Raw genomic sequence first — 18559 nt, forward strand, 5'->3', positions numbered from 1 at the left:
TCTGTAGTGCACTGAACTACCGTCGTAGGTATAGGTATATAAGTATGGTTGAAAAAACCTGATGTATTCTAAAATGAAGTATAGGGGGTGCAGTCATTCTTTTTTTTTTGCCTATATATAAATAATTTTAATAAAGCAGCAAGCTTTTTTATTATTATTTGAGCTAACTAAGTACAGTCATGCTGGAATTATGTTCAGCATCACAAATTTTGAAGAACATGTTGAGCTATCTCTTTGACGGCAGAAAGAGCTTCTAAGCAAGTTGGTTTAATTTGTTGAGGAGGAAGCAAAAATCCGTAAGTTCCTGTGTCCCGAAGCTCAATGGTAAAAGAATATTTAATGCCAAGATCGTAAGCCCAGTCGTCTGAACCTCCAGGAGCTAAATCTATGTGAGCAAGGGAAAATAGATAAGTTACCTGAAACCAGAACTTCAGTTTTCTGTTCAAAAGCTGTCTTCTGATGCTAGCAAGGATATGCTGTCATGCCTATTGTAGAAAAGTCATACTTACAAATTGTTTGTGCACCAGTACCAAGTTTATAAGTTTTCTTTGTGGTCCTCTTTATAGCTTTAGCTGCTTTCTTTGCCAGACTTTCCTGAAATTAAACAAAACTTGATTAGCTTTGTAGCCTTGTGATAATAGTTAATATGTATGCAGTTAGGATTTACTTACACTGCGCTCTGGATCTTACATTAGTTAAATACTCTTACAAAAGGCTCTAGAAAACCCACAGAATGTGGTTAAAATTTTCAGCATATGCCCCTGCTACAGATTGCATTTCTGCTGTAGCTAGATAAAAAAATATAGATGGGACCTTACCACCACTTCAGGAAGCCAACTGTTGTCAAACCGTTTGTTCCCATGTGTCTCATATTTTTCCTTTTCTGCCACAGTATTTAAGTCACTGTTGATTTATGTAGTATTGACAAAAACAGCAGAAAAAGATTTTCATTGAGGGAATTCTACTCTTAAGCCATGAAGAAGACTTAAATGCTCAGAATTAGCGCATCTCTTTCTGCTTTACAGGGAAGGAGTCACAAATGCATTATTACTGTTTACTCACAACTGCATTTTTTTAATTGCAGTATATAAAATGGTTTGTTTCAGGAAATTAAACAGTAACCAGGACAGCATAAGAATATATGTTGTTTGGAGTTAGATTACTCTGTATTTACATTACTGGATTTTTTTCATTTCTTCTGAACACACTGGCACTAGTTACCAATGGAAATGCGATACTGGACTGTCTGGGGTTTTGTCTAGCAAAGTAGGATGCTTCCAATGCATTAATTGTGTACTTATTACAGTCCTCTTATCTATACAACATTTGTTTTTTAAAATAAAATGGTTTATATGCTTTTTAAAAATAAAATATGTTAAGTGGCATGGGAGATGCATGAGGTTGAAAAGCAGAATAAATGACAGCAGTGTGTGCAAATGTCAATCCTATATCTTTAGAAACTCTCTTACTGCTTGTCCTTATGTCATATAGCATATGAAATGACCTGTCCACCTCAGACTTTCGCTGTCTTCCCATATGGCAAATCCCAAAGCCTGCAAACCTGCTTTCTGGTCACCTTTACATGATTTCTGCTCCTTTCTTTCTGCTAGGCAGGAGCCCTTACTGCAAATAAAATAATTCGTTGCCTCAGCACTTGGAGCCTAGGAAATACCAAAAGTGGGCTAGGAAGTGCAGGAAAGGGAATTCCTTGCTCTAGGGAATTTGATGTCTTTACATAAGAAGAATATGACTAAGCTGTCCACCTACTCTTCTGGCTTGATTACTCTGTGTTAACAAATCCCATTTTAGCCTGGATATCCTTTCCAGATCTAGAAAAACCCAGAATTTTATGGTCAGTGGGAAAAAGCAGTGGCTACTCTTTCTGTTTTGAACTCTGCCTGTCTTCTGGGAGACTTTTTACTGTGGGATGTTGTGGTTCAAGAATGTAAAACTCTATATAAGCAGGACATGTTTTCCATCCTGCCATTAGGACCATTTAAAATAACTATCCCTAGCAAAAACCTTAATAAAAACAGCAAGTGTCCACCAGAATACCTCATTGCTTAGGTGTGTGGAGGGTATTTTTCAGAGTTACACACCCAAGTAATTTCAGAGTTTGTGTAAACCATAAAGCATAATCAGGAATTTGCACAAATATTGTGTCCAAAAAAACTGAGAGTCTGCTCTTTTAGCAGCAGCTTCAACATATCGGGGGTTGTTGATGTGTTATCAATCTGGAATAAATATTTTCATTTTTCCGTAGTCTTCAGAAGAAGCTTGCTGACTTACGCACTGCTAGACCGGCCCAGACTTCTTTAAGTTCTTCGGAATGTTAAGAGAAATCTCATTTCCTAATTCTTGATCCTCAGAGCACTGTGACTCCCTCATTACAAGCCTAACCAAGCAGGGTAAGACGTTCTGAAATAAATGTGAAACTTCAGGAGATGGGAAGACTTACCAGCTCCTCATGGTCTTTGCTTTTTTCCGTAGTGTAAGAATATGGAAACAATACCAACTGGGAGTAAGAGTGCATGGTTATGTAGGCTTTAATGATGTTTTTGTGATCTCTGACAAAGCGAGCCACTGCTTTCACTTCAGGCTCAGACTCTGGGTAGGGTCCACAGTATATGTCCTGACATTCATTGGGAGATGCTCCTTTCCCTGTAACAGAAAAGCGCATGGTGTTACTCCTTAACTTCTTCCCTTCTGCATTTTTGTTCGTCTAATGAAAGAGCAGAGTATGATGCTAATACACAAGAAATCGTGGACTCTGCCATGCTGTGGAAAGAACTCTCATGCTTGTAGAAATCAGTGCAAGCCTACTAGGATTTCTGACCTACCATACTCTTGAAAAAAATTGGAGAAGGTGAAGAAAAAAAATGATTCAAAGACTGGATAAAAAGTCTTAGAGGAGAGGATGAATATGCTCCATTTAAATTCATCAAGGACAAGATTGTGAGATCCCTTCTTAAAATCTAGAAGTACTACGGGAAAAAGGTATTTCTAAGTGATTCTTTAATCTCGGGGGAAAGCAAACTGCCAATTGGAAGTTGAAGAAACACAACTCAAAATGAAGGTTTTTAAGAATGAGGAAAACTAGGCACTGGAACAAGTTACCAAGGAGACAACTAGGATTCATCATTTTTTGCTATCTTCAGAATTAGACCAAATAACTTTCTGGAAGCAGCCAGGATCTTTAGTGTTAAATGTCAGCTCTTCATGTTTTAATAAATTTTGTAGATTTTCCCCTTTGCTACTATCTGTAGTTTAAATGGACATTTTATCTTAAATCCTATGCAGGAATAAAGGTCACTGAGTACTTTAACACTCGCAAGACTTTCTTCATTCCTGGGCATTGGGACACTTTAACAGATGTCCATCTTCCAGAAATCAGTAATGCCAGTTACATCTGCAGAGCAGCAGCCCTGTAGAAGCAACGCAAGCTATTATCATTGATACAGGAGAGAAGGAAGCATCTTCTGGTGCCAGTGATATCTAGGGAAGATCTATAGCATGCCACAAGGTAGTGGGGAGCACATCTGGACCCCAAAACACTTAAAAATTTTGATATATCTATATATACATGTTCTAGTTAATTAGAAGTTGCAAGGCCCTGTACAGGTGTATTTGGGTGAAATGTAGTTGTGATAGACAGAAAGACTAGGTGATGTGGTGGAACCTGGCTGTCGATGTTAAGAATAAGCCTGTATTTTCATGCATTCAACTGTTCCACAGATACTGCAGGCCCCTTTATAATATCAGTGGCTGAAAATAACTCCTCAGATGACCTACACCCTTGTATGACACAGCAGAAGAAGCAGAAATAATATAGTGAGGACAGCAGACTGTAGGGGAGAAGTGGCAACAGAGACACAGTCTGGTATATGTAGGCTGGGAGGTCAGAAACAAGGGTACTGGGGCAGAGAGGGCTATGGTACGTTTGTGTTCTGGGATATACGTGTAAGCCTTAATGTTTCTGAACCGAGGGGGATTTCACAGACAGTCCCTGAAAATTCATGCACATGAAAATACAAACAAATCCTGGCATGTATGTGAAATCATGAAAAAGCGGCAAAATGAGAATGTTAAATTTTACACTCTTCTGTTTTGCACAGAAGTGAGTACTGTCCAAGGAAAAAGGCAATGAAGAATCTGTTGGCTGGCAATCTTGGATGGATGTTCTGTCTGCTTTCCTAAATTCTTGATCATACTGGGAACAGCCAGCTAAGGAAACGATACGGAAAATGTGGAGAAAAATTTAAGTCTGGGTTCCAGTCAAATTTAGTTCCACAGAGCAAATGCCAAGTTAATGCATTGCTTTTAGTGCAGTAATTTTGCTTTTTATTGGTATAAAAGAAAAGCGTAAGGTATCAGTGCATTTAGTATATTTTGCTCTTCATAAAAACCATAAAGGCTTTGTTCATAAATTTCATCAGGTTGTTATCTGAGCAGCTGAAGAGGAAGAACAGATAAACACAGCAGAGCATTTCTAATTAAATGTATAGATCTGAAACCTGGAATTTTGCAGTGGGATAAAGTGTATTCACAAGCAAATCTGAAGCAAATGGAAGTCTGAACATTTGGCACTCCTGACAAGAGCTCTTCTCTGTTTAGAAGTATGTGAGTAAAGATTAAATTGCAGGCTGCCACGAATTTGTGGTCATTTCTCATGAACACAATTGTGTTATTGTATTCAATTGACACAGCTAATAATAATTACAACAGTATTATAAAGTGATAAAACTCCAGCTTGGTTCTTCTGAGGATCCTGTTGAACTCCTGGTGTTTCACACAGCTACAGCAATAATGGAGATTCTACAGTTAAGATGTTCTGGATCAAATCTGTTCAACCATTGCTATCGGTTGCTAATGTATCTGAATCAGTATAAACAATATTCTTATGCTAACTAAGAAAAACAGGATTCTGTTTTTCAGCATTTTACTGACTGTATAACTAAAGGAGGTAGAAACCTAGGGAGATCCTTGCAATCATCTGTTTAAGTTATTGTGAGCACCTGACTTTGGTGCTTAGATTCATCTGTACAGTTTTTTCTCTCCAATGACCCTGCAAGGTGCTGAAGCTTCTCCCTTCTGTTTTTTCAACCACGTCTAAGAGAGGAGCGTAGCATGGCTGAAAACAGTATGAATACTTCCCTGGTTACTCAAGTAAGATGCTCTTCCGCAAGCCTGTAGCATTGCATGGGGTTGTTGTGACCCAAGTGCAGGACCCGGCACTGAGCCTTGTTGAACCTCATACAATTGGCCTCGGCCCATCGGTCCAGCCTGTCCAGGTCCCTCTGTAGATCCTTCACACCCTCCAGCAGATGAATACTTCCACCTAACTTGGTCGTCGTCTGCAAACTTACTGAGGGTGAACTCAATCCCCTCGTCCAGATCATTGATAAAGATATTAAACAGGACTGGCCCCAGTACTGAGCCCTGGGGAACACCACTTGTGACCAGCCACCAGCTGATTTTAACTCCATTCACAACTATTCGGGCCCAGCCATCCAGACATTTTTTTACCTGTGTAAGTTTTTCTCCATATAATAGCCATGGATGGTAAATAAACATATTTATTCCCAGGTTAGCAATGCACTAAGATGACTGAAAGTCATACAGGACATTAGTGTCAGTACTGAGTGAAGCCAGATCTGATCTGTAGGGTAGCATTTTAAGATAGCTATTCTGCGGACTGTTAAAAACCTGTCAAGTACTAAAGTGCCTGTGGGTAAGTAAATGTGATATAGCCTTGACAACAAACACTGAGAGCCAAAAAATCTTGGTCAGCTAGGCATTACTGAAGGATGACTGAGGTGATCAGTTCATACAACATGGTGGAGCATCTACCCAACTGGATGGTGCAACAGGCCTTGGGTGACATGGCAAGGGCCACCTCTTTCCTCCTTTCCACCAACAGCCTGCACCAGGTGTGTCACGGTGTGATGCAAGGAGCAGGATCCAGGATCCCCCTGTCTCTTGTGATCGTGCTGGGAAGAGGTTAGTCCCTGGTGTGGCATCTGGGGAGGAAAAATCCTGAGTCCCAACAAAAAGTGTCTCAAGTTGGGGAAGTGTTCACCAGTTCATAACAGATATTCAGCCGCATTTGTCTTTATATCAACTTTGTGAAATAGTAAATAAAAATGTTTTCAAAATAAAGAATTTTAAAGGCTAAAAGTGAGGCGGGTACAATAGGAAGGAAATGATGTCATACCACACCACTGCGCATCAAAATTCCTGTTCATGTCAGTACCGATGCACTTGCTGTTACCGTGCGATGAGCGGCTCTTTCTCCACAGCCGATTCTATGGGAAGAGACACATAAGCCATGTTCAGGGAAAAAGCTGAGAAAAGCAATGCACCATCTCACTAGTTAGTTAAATGTGACTCCCCACTTGGGCCCCTACAGGTCGTGTGCCAGTGAAGAGGCAAAAGACCAAGGAAGATTATAAAACCACAATCTGATTATCAGCGAGGCTGGATGATAAAAGGAAATGTTGGGTAAGGTAAGATGTGGTCACATCTGGTCTGATTTCAAAGGATTTGGACCATGGAAGGAGGGAAGAAGACATACAGTTTGGCCAGGTCTGTGAGTTTAGGAGTCCAAGTCCAACCTTTCTATAGACGTTGCTGACAGCATGTGGAAAGTTGGAAATTGGGTGTGCAGCTGTTGAGTGTATATGTGTAGTTATCCAAATGTGAGCCAAGCTGGGTTGAAGACTGAGCGAGTAAAAGAGTGGAGGCGATTTTTGTTTTTTTAACTTGAGTGAAGGATCTAAAAATCAAAGAACCGTCTCAATGGCTTGGAATTTCCAACCAATAAATAAAATCCTGGACAAAAGATACCTGTTGTACCTTCATTTATCTGTAACAAAAAGTACTCGGAGGACTGGACTACCTCACAGGAGGAAGGAGTGAGTTATTGGCTATGCTCTATGTGATGCAGCACGCTATTCAGCTTGTGCTGAATTGTACCAGTATTTGCAGCCTCACTGCTGAAGGCTGACACAGGCGTTCCCTAACATCTGGTAGTATTAAAATCTCAGGATGAGATTCTGTCATTTCCAAATGCATTTTCAGCAGCTTGGAAGACACAAGGGTACTGTGGGTCAAATGCCAATTAGTAGCAATATTTCATGTGGTTTAAATAGGGCAGAGATGCAGAAGTTCCAAATACCAATTAAGAGTTTGGGGCATGCAGTTCCAGGATGGAAATGCTGCCCTAAGCACACACACTGATAGTTCCCATAAATAGCACATCAGTACATTGCACAACCTGTCAAAAAAGCTCTACATACAGAGGGATGGCTCCACGTGTACTCATAGCCATCCACATTCATCACAGGCATGACGTAGAAATCAAAGTGCTCCAGAAGCGTTGTCATGTTCTGATCTCTCTCACGCACATGGATTGCCTATAAAGCACAGAGAAAACTTAAAAAGCACTCATAATAGAGGTTTTCTTACCTTCCTAGAATGGCACCTGATGGCCTGTGTAAAATAATTGTGCAATTATCAGACCAGTCTGCCTCCTGATAGAGGTCCATCACATCACAGAAATTGCTAAATAGCAAAGTAGCTCTTTGGTTGGAAGTGCCAGGGAGAGGGTAGGAATCGAACTGATACAGTCAATCGGATACACTGCAGTCCTTTAATGTTAATGGGAGGTCATGAGATAGAGTGGAAGCCTTAATAGGAAGGTTTGAGCTTTTGCTGCTTGTAGAAATGATAGTAACCCTCCATCCCACCCAAAATACCACAAAAGTAGCATGAAATAAAGCAAGCCCCAAAATAACAAGTAACATTTCAAATGGCTGCTGTGCATAACGGTATTTCTTCTGGTTGCATTGTAACTTCGATGCTCTTGTATGCCAACAGCCAGTAAGATCTACATTGCTAATTTTGCTTCACAGCCTATTTTGAAGGCTTTAGTGATACCTAACCTGGTTGTCGGTCCACAACACAGGGATAAATTTTAACCTAGATAAGTGGTTTTGTTACTATTAGAATAGACTAAGTCCTTAATCATGTCTTTTTTTTCTTTATGCATTACTTAAACCACCTTTCATTTTAAATCCTTCCTAGTTTTCCTCAGGCAATGGACTTTCTGTGACTAAATGAGAAACGTCCATCTTTCTACAATCTTAACAACAAAATTTAATGATAAAGAGTGGACCCATTATAAAGAATGCCTAGGATTTGCTAGAGAGAGCCAGTGATTTTATTGTGTGTGTGCAGATGTGTATTAATGTCAGATTTTAAAATGTTACTTCATGAAGTGATATAGAAATAAAATTTAAATTTAAAACACATAAATTAGATCAAGGGCATGGAGAACCTAAATGTTCAGCTTGTTACTTCTGAAAAATGCTGCAGGGACGTGTCACTGGCAAAGTGACAACATAGCTGGTAATTATTTGGAGCAGCATGAAAAGGGCAAATGCATTTCTCTCCAAGGGAACCTGGAAGGCTGGATTATCAGTCGGTCACAAGGTACATTCAGCCGTATCTGTCCCTAACTTCTGTAGTCTCCTTTCAAATGTTATAGTCATTGAGGTTTTATAGTTGTGACTGAGGACAGAAATAAACACATTCTTCATTATTATTATTATTATTATTATTATTATTATTATTATTATTATTATCATCATCATCATCATCATCATCATCATCATCATCATCATCATCATCATCGTCGTCGTCATCGTCATCATCATCATTATTATTTAGTTCCATCATGGTCAAAACATAATTCATGTTTCCAGGACTCATCTATGTTGTTTCTCTGGCTACAGTCCTGGTGATTGTGAAGTCTCAATCTCATCTAGCTTATTTTTACTGTGAACTTTGCTTTTGTGAAAAAGTAGCAATAAATAATATCTCAGGACATTAACTGAGCAGGCTGGGCAACCTTGTCTGGGCCAGAAAGACCTTAGGAGCCTTTTCCTGGTCCATACCGGGAACTGGACCAGCATCTCAGCATAATGAGTTAAGCAGAGATGCCTTAAATTCAAAAAGACCAAGGCAACATATGTTAAGATCCAGGTGCAAACCATGGATGTTGTATCTTTTGGCATTCCTTTTTTCACTATCCTGAGCAGTGTAGATATTAAAGATCAGGTGTGACCATTGGTCTGCGGCTGCACATCAAGGCTGGTCGGGCTAAGCCCATACTACAGTCCAATCCCAACAGTGATTTACTAGTTTCTGTGAACTGGTGCTATGTGTGTGGCTGGTATTGTTGGTCATGTTCTGGAGGTCTGAAATGAGGGTGTCTCTAGCAGGGATGGTACCTTCAGAAAAAGGTGGCTTGTGTGGCCTCATTCGCAGAATGAGGCAGATCCAGAAAAAAGCAGGAGCACAAATGGAAAACGCAGAGGCAGGAGGCGGAGGAGCAGTAGCAGCAGACGCAGCAGCAGATGACACATCACAGCAAGTGCTAAGCAGAGACTGCAGGTGCACATGCTGGTGTGGAGGTATGCCATGCCTGGAGCAGACAAGTGCGGGGTACCTATTGCTCTATTAAGGCAAGTCGGGAACAGGCAAGTGTTGTAGGACAGCTTGAGCTCACTCTGGGTGTCCTCTGATCCACTCCAGGCAGTGCCAGCTGGAGTAATATGGGCATAAGCCACCAAGTGCTGCATGGCCCAGAGCCAAGATCATTCCTTGGATCCGTGTGGCAGCATAGACATAGCCCTAGTAGATTACCAAATACTTGCTTTTCCTGGCATGCCCTCTCCATCCCTGACCATTCATAATTTTAAAGATCTCTATTGAATTTGCTGCACATACTTTGAAGTTTCTTTCATACTTGAGAATACATCCGAGCTCTTTTGCATTTGATCCATATGACTTTCTGTCTCTCTCACACCGCCCCCCCCTCCATCTGCTGACACACACACATGCACACACACTCACTGCTACATATGCAGCTTAGACACAAATCTCATGTGTTGGTGTTGTGGAAGTAAATAGATTAAGACTTTATGGAGTTTAGAGTGTGATTGGACAGAGAAGGTAAATGGCATCAAGATTTTTTACTTTGCTTTGAAAACAGTAATCAGATGTGATTATCTACTCACATGGCCTATGAACCACAGGCAAAAAGCAGGAGAAATCCATTCTCTAGCGTGGATACCACAGTCAATCCATATGGCACTTTTGGACTTTTCCTGGCTTTTAGAAAGCTGACAAAAGAGAAATTGTATTGAAATGTCACCGTTGTAAAGTGTACCACATAAAAGTGGAAGTGAAAAGGGTAACTAAGATGGAAGAAGCAGCGTCTGTCTTGCGGGGAGAGCTTAGGGCCAGGATACTGCTGTCAGTTACGTTCACATACAGCCAGAGAGCCATATTCAGGCTACTTGCAGCAAGCTCCTAACGTAGACACTAAGACTACAGCAAGACCTGAGGTCAAGTGAGTAGATCACCAACTATGCAGGGCAACAAACTAGATTGGCTTCATAGTCAACAGAGGACGGTATCCACCATGCTGGTATTTCATGCCTTTGGATGATGGCCTACATGTGATAACTTCTTTGTGACCCAACAAGGAACCTAATGTGGTCAAATGCCTTTGCAAAGGTAATGTATCTTACTGGAAGAACTTAGGAAACTTCTAAAAAACACAAAAATATGCATATAAGTATAGATTTAAGAAAGTGTTCTGGCCAAAACCCATCACTTGTTTACATTAGTACTTGGAAAGTTTTTGCAGTAAGTCACAGCTGTACCTTCAGAACATAAAGTGGTCGTTTTTCATATGATGATCCAATATATATTTTCTGGAGGCGGTCAGAATGGACTTTCACTACTTCTTCCATCCAATGATATATCTGCAAGGATGAAGTTAGTAAATAGGTCTTCTCCCTATTGTTTTCCTTCATCCCTGAAAGTGGTCTAGACTTAAATTCATTCTTCCTCCCAAAATCCTGCCTCTTTAGCTGATAGGAAAGAAAAACTAGCAATTGAGCCCACTTACCAGTTGCCTGACTCTAATTTCTCTTAAAACAAACAGTAAGATACAGTCACAACACAGTCCAAGTATAGCCCTGATATTCCTTTTTAGTTCTGTTTTGTTAAATTATTATTCATTTCATGTTTTAAATATCTGTATGTTGTTTTGTAACTTCGTTTTGCTTCTGTATTGACTGCATTTGAATGGCAGTTCGAGGCAATACATGTATGAGAGATGTTGTCTGGTGCTTCTTTCTTTCTCTATGAAGGCATTACAGTAAATACAACTCTCAGTGGTTGAGCAATACAATGGTAATTATTTACCTATTGATGATTTCTTTCCCTATCTCCATTCTCAACCATGAGACAAATTTCACCCATTGAACCTACAGAGGATTACAATAAAAATATCTTACTTCTTTCATCGAATGGTAGTTTTCATAATATGATGAAGAACTGCGTGGGCTGACTGTGTCATTGGTAGTCTGTTTTTCAATAAGTCCTTGAACATCTCCCAGCAAGACTCTGAATAACAAAGAGAGAGCACAACCTCCTGTTAAATAAATGACAAACAACTTTACAGAAGCACTCATGACAACAAATAAAAAATACATACTTGTGTTGGATGGTCAGTTGCCTTAACTGAGCTTTTATGCTGTTTATGCTGGATGCCCTGACGTAGAAATGGACTTCTTTGTCCTTCTTGATGTTTTCAACCACAACAGGTTGCCAAAGAATGACCTGCAAAGTTTCCAAAAGTATTTTATTTTTTTTTACTGAGGAAAGAAAAGATATTCGTACTAACATTTAATAAGTATTTTGAAAATAATCAAAGCATATGTTTTCAATTTAAGACACCACTTGTAACAAGCAGTTCGATGTTCCCTGTGCTGTGTTATAGCATTCTGCTACTGCTGAAAATGAAACGTGTGTATTTAAGAAACGTCTATAATGACTTCTGCACATAAATTCATAAATCAAGAACAAAGACAGGAACATAACCTTTTCTGAGATAGTATTTCTAGTATAATAGATATGTTTAGCTGGTTATTGTGTTGTGTGCTTTCAAGTCTACTGAGAGTTATTTTCCCTGAGGGTATTTGGAGAATTAATGAAGATCAGACCAGTCTTTGTAGTTATAGAATTTGCTGATGACTTTGATCAGGGAGGAAATAAATGCCAGAAGCGGTTTGAATATAAGTCAAGTTGAAGCAGCAATACAGAGATTAGAAATGGGAGGAAAATAAGAAAATGAGATTCTTCTTGGTAAAATTAGATCTTTTACAATAGCAAAATCAGAAGCCAACATATTCAATAAAAGACTGAAACTTTAGAACCAATAATACCAAAAGATCCAGGGGTGACAGTAAGGAGAAAATTAGGCATGAATTTACAGTGTGAAAAAGGTCAACATAATTCTTGGATGCATTTTTGAAGACATATAGCGTGGAGCCGCCAGACAATAGGGTTTATTTTTTTTCCTTTCTGGTGCAGTTGCACCAGAAATATTATATTCAATTTAGGGCACCATGTTTCCAGGCACGTATCAGCTGTCAACTCTTTACCACACTCATTTCTCAGAGAGACCATGTCTGCAAAATCATACAGAAAACTCATCCATGCTTTTAATCAAGACTTTGGAACAATAAATGGTAAAACATTTGGCCCCTGGATATATGACTACAATGTGCTGTACAAATGGCTGAGCTAGTCTCAGTGTAACCATCTCCGACATTATTGGCAGGGTAGTGACAGCATGGCACGGCTCAGCATTGCTTGGAAAACCCATCCAAGAAGCAAGCTGGATGCTTAGCTCCCCAGCACCGATTTCCCTGTTGCCCTGGCTAGCCTGCTATCTGCACTGATGTGCACCAGTTCAGATTTAGTTTCTCTTTAGTGTAGGCGTTCTTTGAATTGAGAGTAAGGAAAACTAAGGAACTCTGGACTGACACAGCTGAGGTGGCAGAGGAGCAATGAATGGGAAATGGGAAACTTTGATAATGCATATGATTATTGGTCTCTTTACCCATCATCAGCAACGGTCAATATTGGCCCAGGGGCAGCTACAAAAGGCTGTCGTAGGTGTTCCTGCATCTGGGTCTTCTGATGGATGCTACCTGCAATGTGTGTGCTGTAAGAACAAAGCATTTCCTTTGTTTTAGGGTTTTGCTTTCCAGTTTTTGCAGGAGTAACACCTATAATTAGCCTGATAATTCTTCTTGTAAGATGCTCATTTTCAATTGCTTCTTTTTTGCTAGATTGTAACCATTAAAATTTGTTGGGAGGTACTGTTTGTGTCTTCCCTTTCGCTTTCCCTTTCACTTTCCCTTTCCTTTTCCCTTTCCCTTTCCCTTTCCCTTTCCTTGTCCTATTCCCTTTACCTTTTCTTCTTATAACTTGCCCAATTTATAGCCATGGGAAAAAAAAGGCCAGTTTATAACCCTTGAAAAATGTTCAGTTTGCATAGTCACATAAGTGACTCGGTAGAAACCACCACATGCTATCTCTGCACCGAATGTACTGCAGTTGTTCTTCATGACTTCTTGGGGCTCCTGTGTACAAGAAAGTGAAGAATGACGGTGGTGAGGAAAAGATGGAGGAAGGGAGATTTATTTTGGTACAGCAAAGGAGATGGATATGTGAGTTGACTTGTGGAGGTGGAAAAGAGCAAGGAAGGTTATCAAGGTATGTGAGAACTGAAGGGAAGGATCAGAAGATGCTAGTAGGGACAGCAGAAGACTAGTAGGATTTTGGGGTGGACACAAAATGAATAGGAGCCAAGATAGACAGAGAAAGACTGGGCATTGGCACCATTAAAAGCTCTCAGTCATCTGAGACACATCCTCAATCACCCTGTAAATTATGTTGGTCAAGGGAATGGTTATACCTTTGTTGCAGAGAGTTGGCTTCAAACTGAGAGGGTGTGATTGGGCAAGTGCTTTTGAAGAGGAAGAGATGCCTTATTTTAATTAAGTACTCTATGCTTTAATGAAAGTTAGAAGTAATAAAAAAAATGTATTGCTTAAGATATTTTTGTCTTCTAAATGCTGCTTTAAGAAAAATACCACAAAAATCCAGTCCCGATCTTCAAAGCCGTGCAGGTCATATAGGTCAAGATTGCATTGGTCTAAAGCACTGAGGTTCCTTTGCAAATGCATTTCTACTTACTGTGTGTTGGTCCTTTGCCAATTTTGCAGTGTCTTAATACACAAAATCAATTGCAGAAATCTGAGCTCGTAGCAGAGCAATGAAAACGAAGCATTTTCTGAGTTACTGTATTAGGACAAATGAATGAAAGTGGGCTAAATCTTTCTCGGAGGTGGGGGGGGGGTACAGTATTAGTGCACTTTGGGGAAGAATTTGGCCTAGAGACCAGAGAGACAGAGGGATCTGTTTACCTCGGTGGTGTTCAGTAAATCCTGAAGGGCTTCAACCTGTTTGTCTGTTTGTGGGAGAGCCCACAAAACTTCATCCCTGAAAAACAAGGGTATTTATGTAAAATACATTGGTCATTGGAACACTCTAGGTCAGGCAAAAATAGAGAAGCAGGCTTGGTCTCTTTCTCTTCGTCTTCCCTGGCGTGGCTGCCATGAACTAAAAGAAGATTCAGTAGTGAAGATGCTGAGCCCTGTTCCAGCCTCTGCTTCTGCCAGTCAGTAAAATCCATGAAAGAGGTGGTGCAGGGCTTTGGTAGCCAATATCTGCTGCTGGACTCTGAGATCACTCCTGGGAGCTGGCACCAGCACAACAGAAACCAGCCCCAGCTAATCTGGAGTCCAGCAGCACCAGTGGAAAACTAGCCTAGACTAGGAAGACAGCTCTCCTCTCCTCCCCTGAGTTTCTCAGTCTCAGTCACAGTTCAGCAGAGCAAAAGCCCTCCCAGTTTGGCAAATGCCAAACATGATGTTTTGTAGATGTGCAGAGGCTATCTGTATATTTGGAGATGTGCAGAGGCCATCATCATTCCTACTCCAGTCCAGTTCTTCTGATCTCCTCATTTCTGTCCCTCAGCCAGGTATGGTTTCAGTTGATCTATACCACTGTCATCTCCCTCTTTGCCCGGTAACTTGTATTCCCTTTCTACTTGAAACCCATGGTCCGGACATGCTGTACATGAGATGGCGCTTCCCAGCTACTCCATGCCTGACTTCATCATCGGTGACAGAAGTGAAATTCACTGTCTGGAAAGAAAACATACCGCTTTGCATTGTAAATCCAGCCCTGATCTTCAGTGCCCTGCAAGCGATGTAGTTCAAAACTGCATTGGATAGATAATTAAAATAATTGGTGTGTGTACAAGGAGGAGACGCAGGAGAATGTCAGACCCCTATTTCCATTTTCTGGGCTGGGGTGGCTCTCAGCCCTGTAATCGTGTGGAGTTGGTGGCAGTGCCTAAACCGGGCACTGTGGAAGTCCCTGCCAGCCCTGTCTGCAAGGACTGTTCTGAAAAGAAAACAGGCAGGGCTCTCAAAACTAGTGTTTTCAAGCTGCATAACATGATTGTCACAACTCGTTGTTGTGACTGATTTCAAGCAGAGACCTGACAGCATCTGGGAACCAGGTGATTCATCTTTTCTGCTTTTAGCCAGGCTTCGAGCAATCGCTGTTGTTTCTCATGCAGAACGAACAATATGCCAGCCCTATTTTTGCCTCCACCATCATTTGACAAAGCATCAAAAAGCAATGAGGGATAAGCAGGGTTGGCAGTTTACCTATATCTTTAGGCCAGTGCACTCCAAAGAGTATATTTGGGGCTACTTTAAAATTTATCTTCTTCTATCTGGGGAAGTCTTTTCACAGGGGAGACCAGAAAAAGGCTGCTGCATCTGGTCTCATCCTATGATTCCTACAGCCCGAGAGTGCCGTAAGGAGGAAGCTGGTATGTACTTGTACCCCACCATTTGTTGCACAAATATTTCAGCTGGGTGCAGTAAGTACTGGACAGGTGGTAGCTAGCAGCATTTCCTCTATAGCTCTCGTTGGTAGGACCTGAATACACTGAACAAGCTGATCCAAGTTCTGCCCTTGCTCTGGTAGTCATGTTTAACATGGGGAGTATTAACAGCCGAAATTGTAGCCGTTAGGCTTCTCAGTTCCTCTGCTTCGATTTGGCATTATACCCTCTTTCATCTGTCTTCTGCCCCACTCCTGTTAGAAAACGCCGAGACAAAAGCTCTAATTATTGCCTTTATACCAATCTCAGAAACAACCCTCCACTCCCAGCTTCCTTGCCCTGCCTGCTGCCCTGGTACGGCTGGACATGTTCATCTTGAACACTCCTCTTTTCTTTCACTTTCTGTCCTCATGCCCTGCTTCCCTGGTTGCTCCTTGAGTTTGTCCTTAAGAGGATCCCTCTCATTCCCCTCCTCCAACTTTCTGCCAGGGTCCCACTGGACTCTATTGCTGTTCCCCATCTCTTTTTCCTCTCCCTTTTACCTCTGGGTAAATAGAAGTCCAGCTGCCATCCCCACACTACAATGCTCAGGTCTTATCCTACAGCTGTGACAGAGTGAGTGGAACACATTACAGTTCATTTTAGATGATTTTGGTATCTTCATCTGAGCTAGTCACTCTCAATAAAGAAACAGGCACTTTCAGGGTCCAGTTAACCTGAGCTAATTTAGATGTGTGTGCTAAACTGGAATGAATTATAACCTAAATACAGGTATTTTTCTCCACTAGCTGTACAGGAAGGTGCAGGGGACTTGTTCCCATGCAGAACTGTGTAGAAATCCAATATAGTCAGATGAATCCCATCCATGGGCCCTGGCCACCATCTCACAGATAGACATAAATCAGTGCCGGCTCTCTGCAGGCATCTCAGTCTCTTCATCCCTTCTCTCCATTGCATTTCTCAGTCACTAGGAAGGCTGTCAGCATCACATATCACACAGGCCCACAAAAACAAGGCATCAGCATGGATGTGTCTCTCTGTCCTCATAGCCTGGCTTCATTTAAACCTTGCATGTTCTTTCTGACTAACATTTCCAGAAGAGAGGCCTCCCTACTTGACTCCAGCTGAATATCTGTCTGGCTCTAGCAGGTAGTGTCACCAGAGGAGCACTGCCAGCATCTTCTCCTGTTCTCCTGGACCATGTAAGCTGTTCATCTGCCTGGAGCACATGATGTCTGCCTGTGGGCTCTCTTTTCTCCCACCTTGCTGGCTCTCAAACAGCCTCCAGCCTTGCCCTTCCCCTACAAGTGAGCTAGGTGTCTTTCCAGTGTTATCAGCTCTTTCACAAGTCTCACAATGTTTCGTATTTTTCTTAGAAGTCCAGATGCAGTAATCACACTATAACCTTGCAAAGGGAAGCTTTAATACATGACTGTTAAATCCTTCAACACCAGCACTCAAATAAAAGTAAAAAGTCAGGTATAATATATCACCTTTAAAATCTCATTGTTTTAGCCATTTTCATAACCGGGGCTGGGAGGCTTAGATTCATGCTTTCCAGTGGGAAATGCCATATTCTTCTGTAAGGGACAGATACTCAGTGTTTTATTTAAACATGAAATAAATGAACCTTCAGGTAGCACAGAGCAATATTTCTCCACTGAATTCACCTAAAAACATGTTTAACTGTCCCCCTACTTTAACCCTCACACCTCCGTAGCAATCCACGACAAAATATGATTGCAACACAAGTGGAGATGAAAGATCCTCTTTTTAAGGCATGAACTCGAGAGGTGTTCACCTGTCACAGGTCTGCCCACTGGCTTGTGGTGCGGAGTTGCAGAAGGGCTGTGAGACATAATTCACTATTATTTGTGTAGGTATTTCAGTCCTGGGAGCAGCCTGTGTTTAATCGTGATTCCTATAGGTTGTTCATCTTGCTTAATATCACCACGTGAGGGGCTTATCCTTTTAGTCCTACCTATTAAAACATTTCAGGTTTTTAAACCAGCTGTACATGTAGAAAATAAAAGCACTTTGGCTGTCTTCATCTCTGACATATGTTCTCATGTTTTAACAAAGCATTTGGTTTCAGGGCATTTCTGAAGTTTATCGATAGGTAACAATAAAGCTGCTTCTGAAGCATTGTACAAATACCAAATGGTTATTCAAAAATGATTTATGAACAGAAAAATAATCGTAAAAGCTGCTTTAGAAAAAAACCAGATTGTTAGCACTTTCTGAAATGGTTTCTCTCTCTACCTCAAGAAGTAATTCATTTAAGGTCTTGTTTTAAGGCAAATGAAGCAAATTATTTTTTCCCATTAAGTTTCAGAATGCCCTTTATTGGCATTCAAAAGCACTGAATGAACAGAACTGATTTGCACTTAGACCAAAAAGAATAGTTTTAATATGATTAAAAACATAGGATTTATGGATGCAAAGAAGACTTAGAATAATTTCATTTCCTCCACCATCTATATGTTAAATTGAACCACATATCCAATTACAACAGCAATAAATAAATGTCAACCTTTGCCAAATGTTTTCTTATGCAACTTGGAGTTATTTTGCTTCAGTACTTTCCCTGTCCTACTCACCACACACTAAAAGCCCAGTAGCACCATCAGATATTTACCTTGGAAGAGCCAAGCCATGCTTCTCTTGAATCCAGATAAATAGGGTAAAAAAGAACAGGTAAAACTTCAT

At 40.8% G+C, this 18559-nt stretch overlaps 1 protein-coding gene across 1 annotated transcript; it reads right to left on the reverse strand.

Annotated features, from left to right (window-relative positions):
* Positions 1-200: 200 nt before the first annotated feature.
* CPB2 (carboxypeptidase B2) lies at positions 201-18559 on the reverse strand. Its single transcript, XM_009463150.2, has 11 exons — positions 18489-18559; positions 14355-14430; positions 11573-11697; positions 11373-11481; positions 10734-10835; positions 10083-10187; positions 7299-7415; positions 6215-6305; positions 2459-2661; positions 510-594; positions 201-385 (listed from the first exon to the last, which is right to left on the reverse strand). Exons 1-11 carry the CDS (start codon positions 18557-18559, stop codon positions 201-203), a joined length of 1269 nt encoding a protein of 422 aa, XP_009461425.1.

Source organism: Nipponia nippon, unplaced genomic scaffold (genome assembly GCF_047370975.1).
Source record: "Nipponia nippon isolate SJK-2023a ecotype South Korea unplaced genomic scaffold, ASM4737097v1 scaffold_2, whole genome shotgun sequence".
Taxonomy (NCBI): Eukaryota; Metazoa; Chordata; class Aves; order Pelecaniformes; family Threskiornithidae; genus Nipponia; species Nipponia nippon.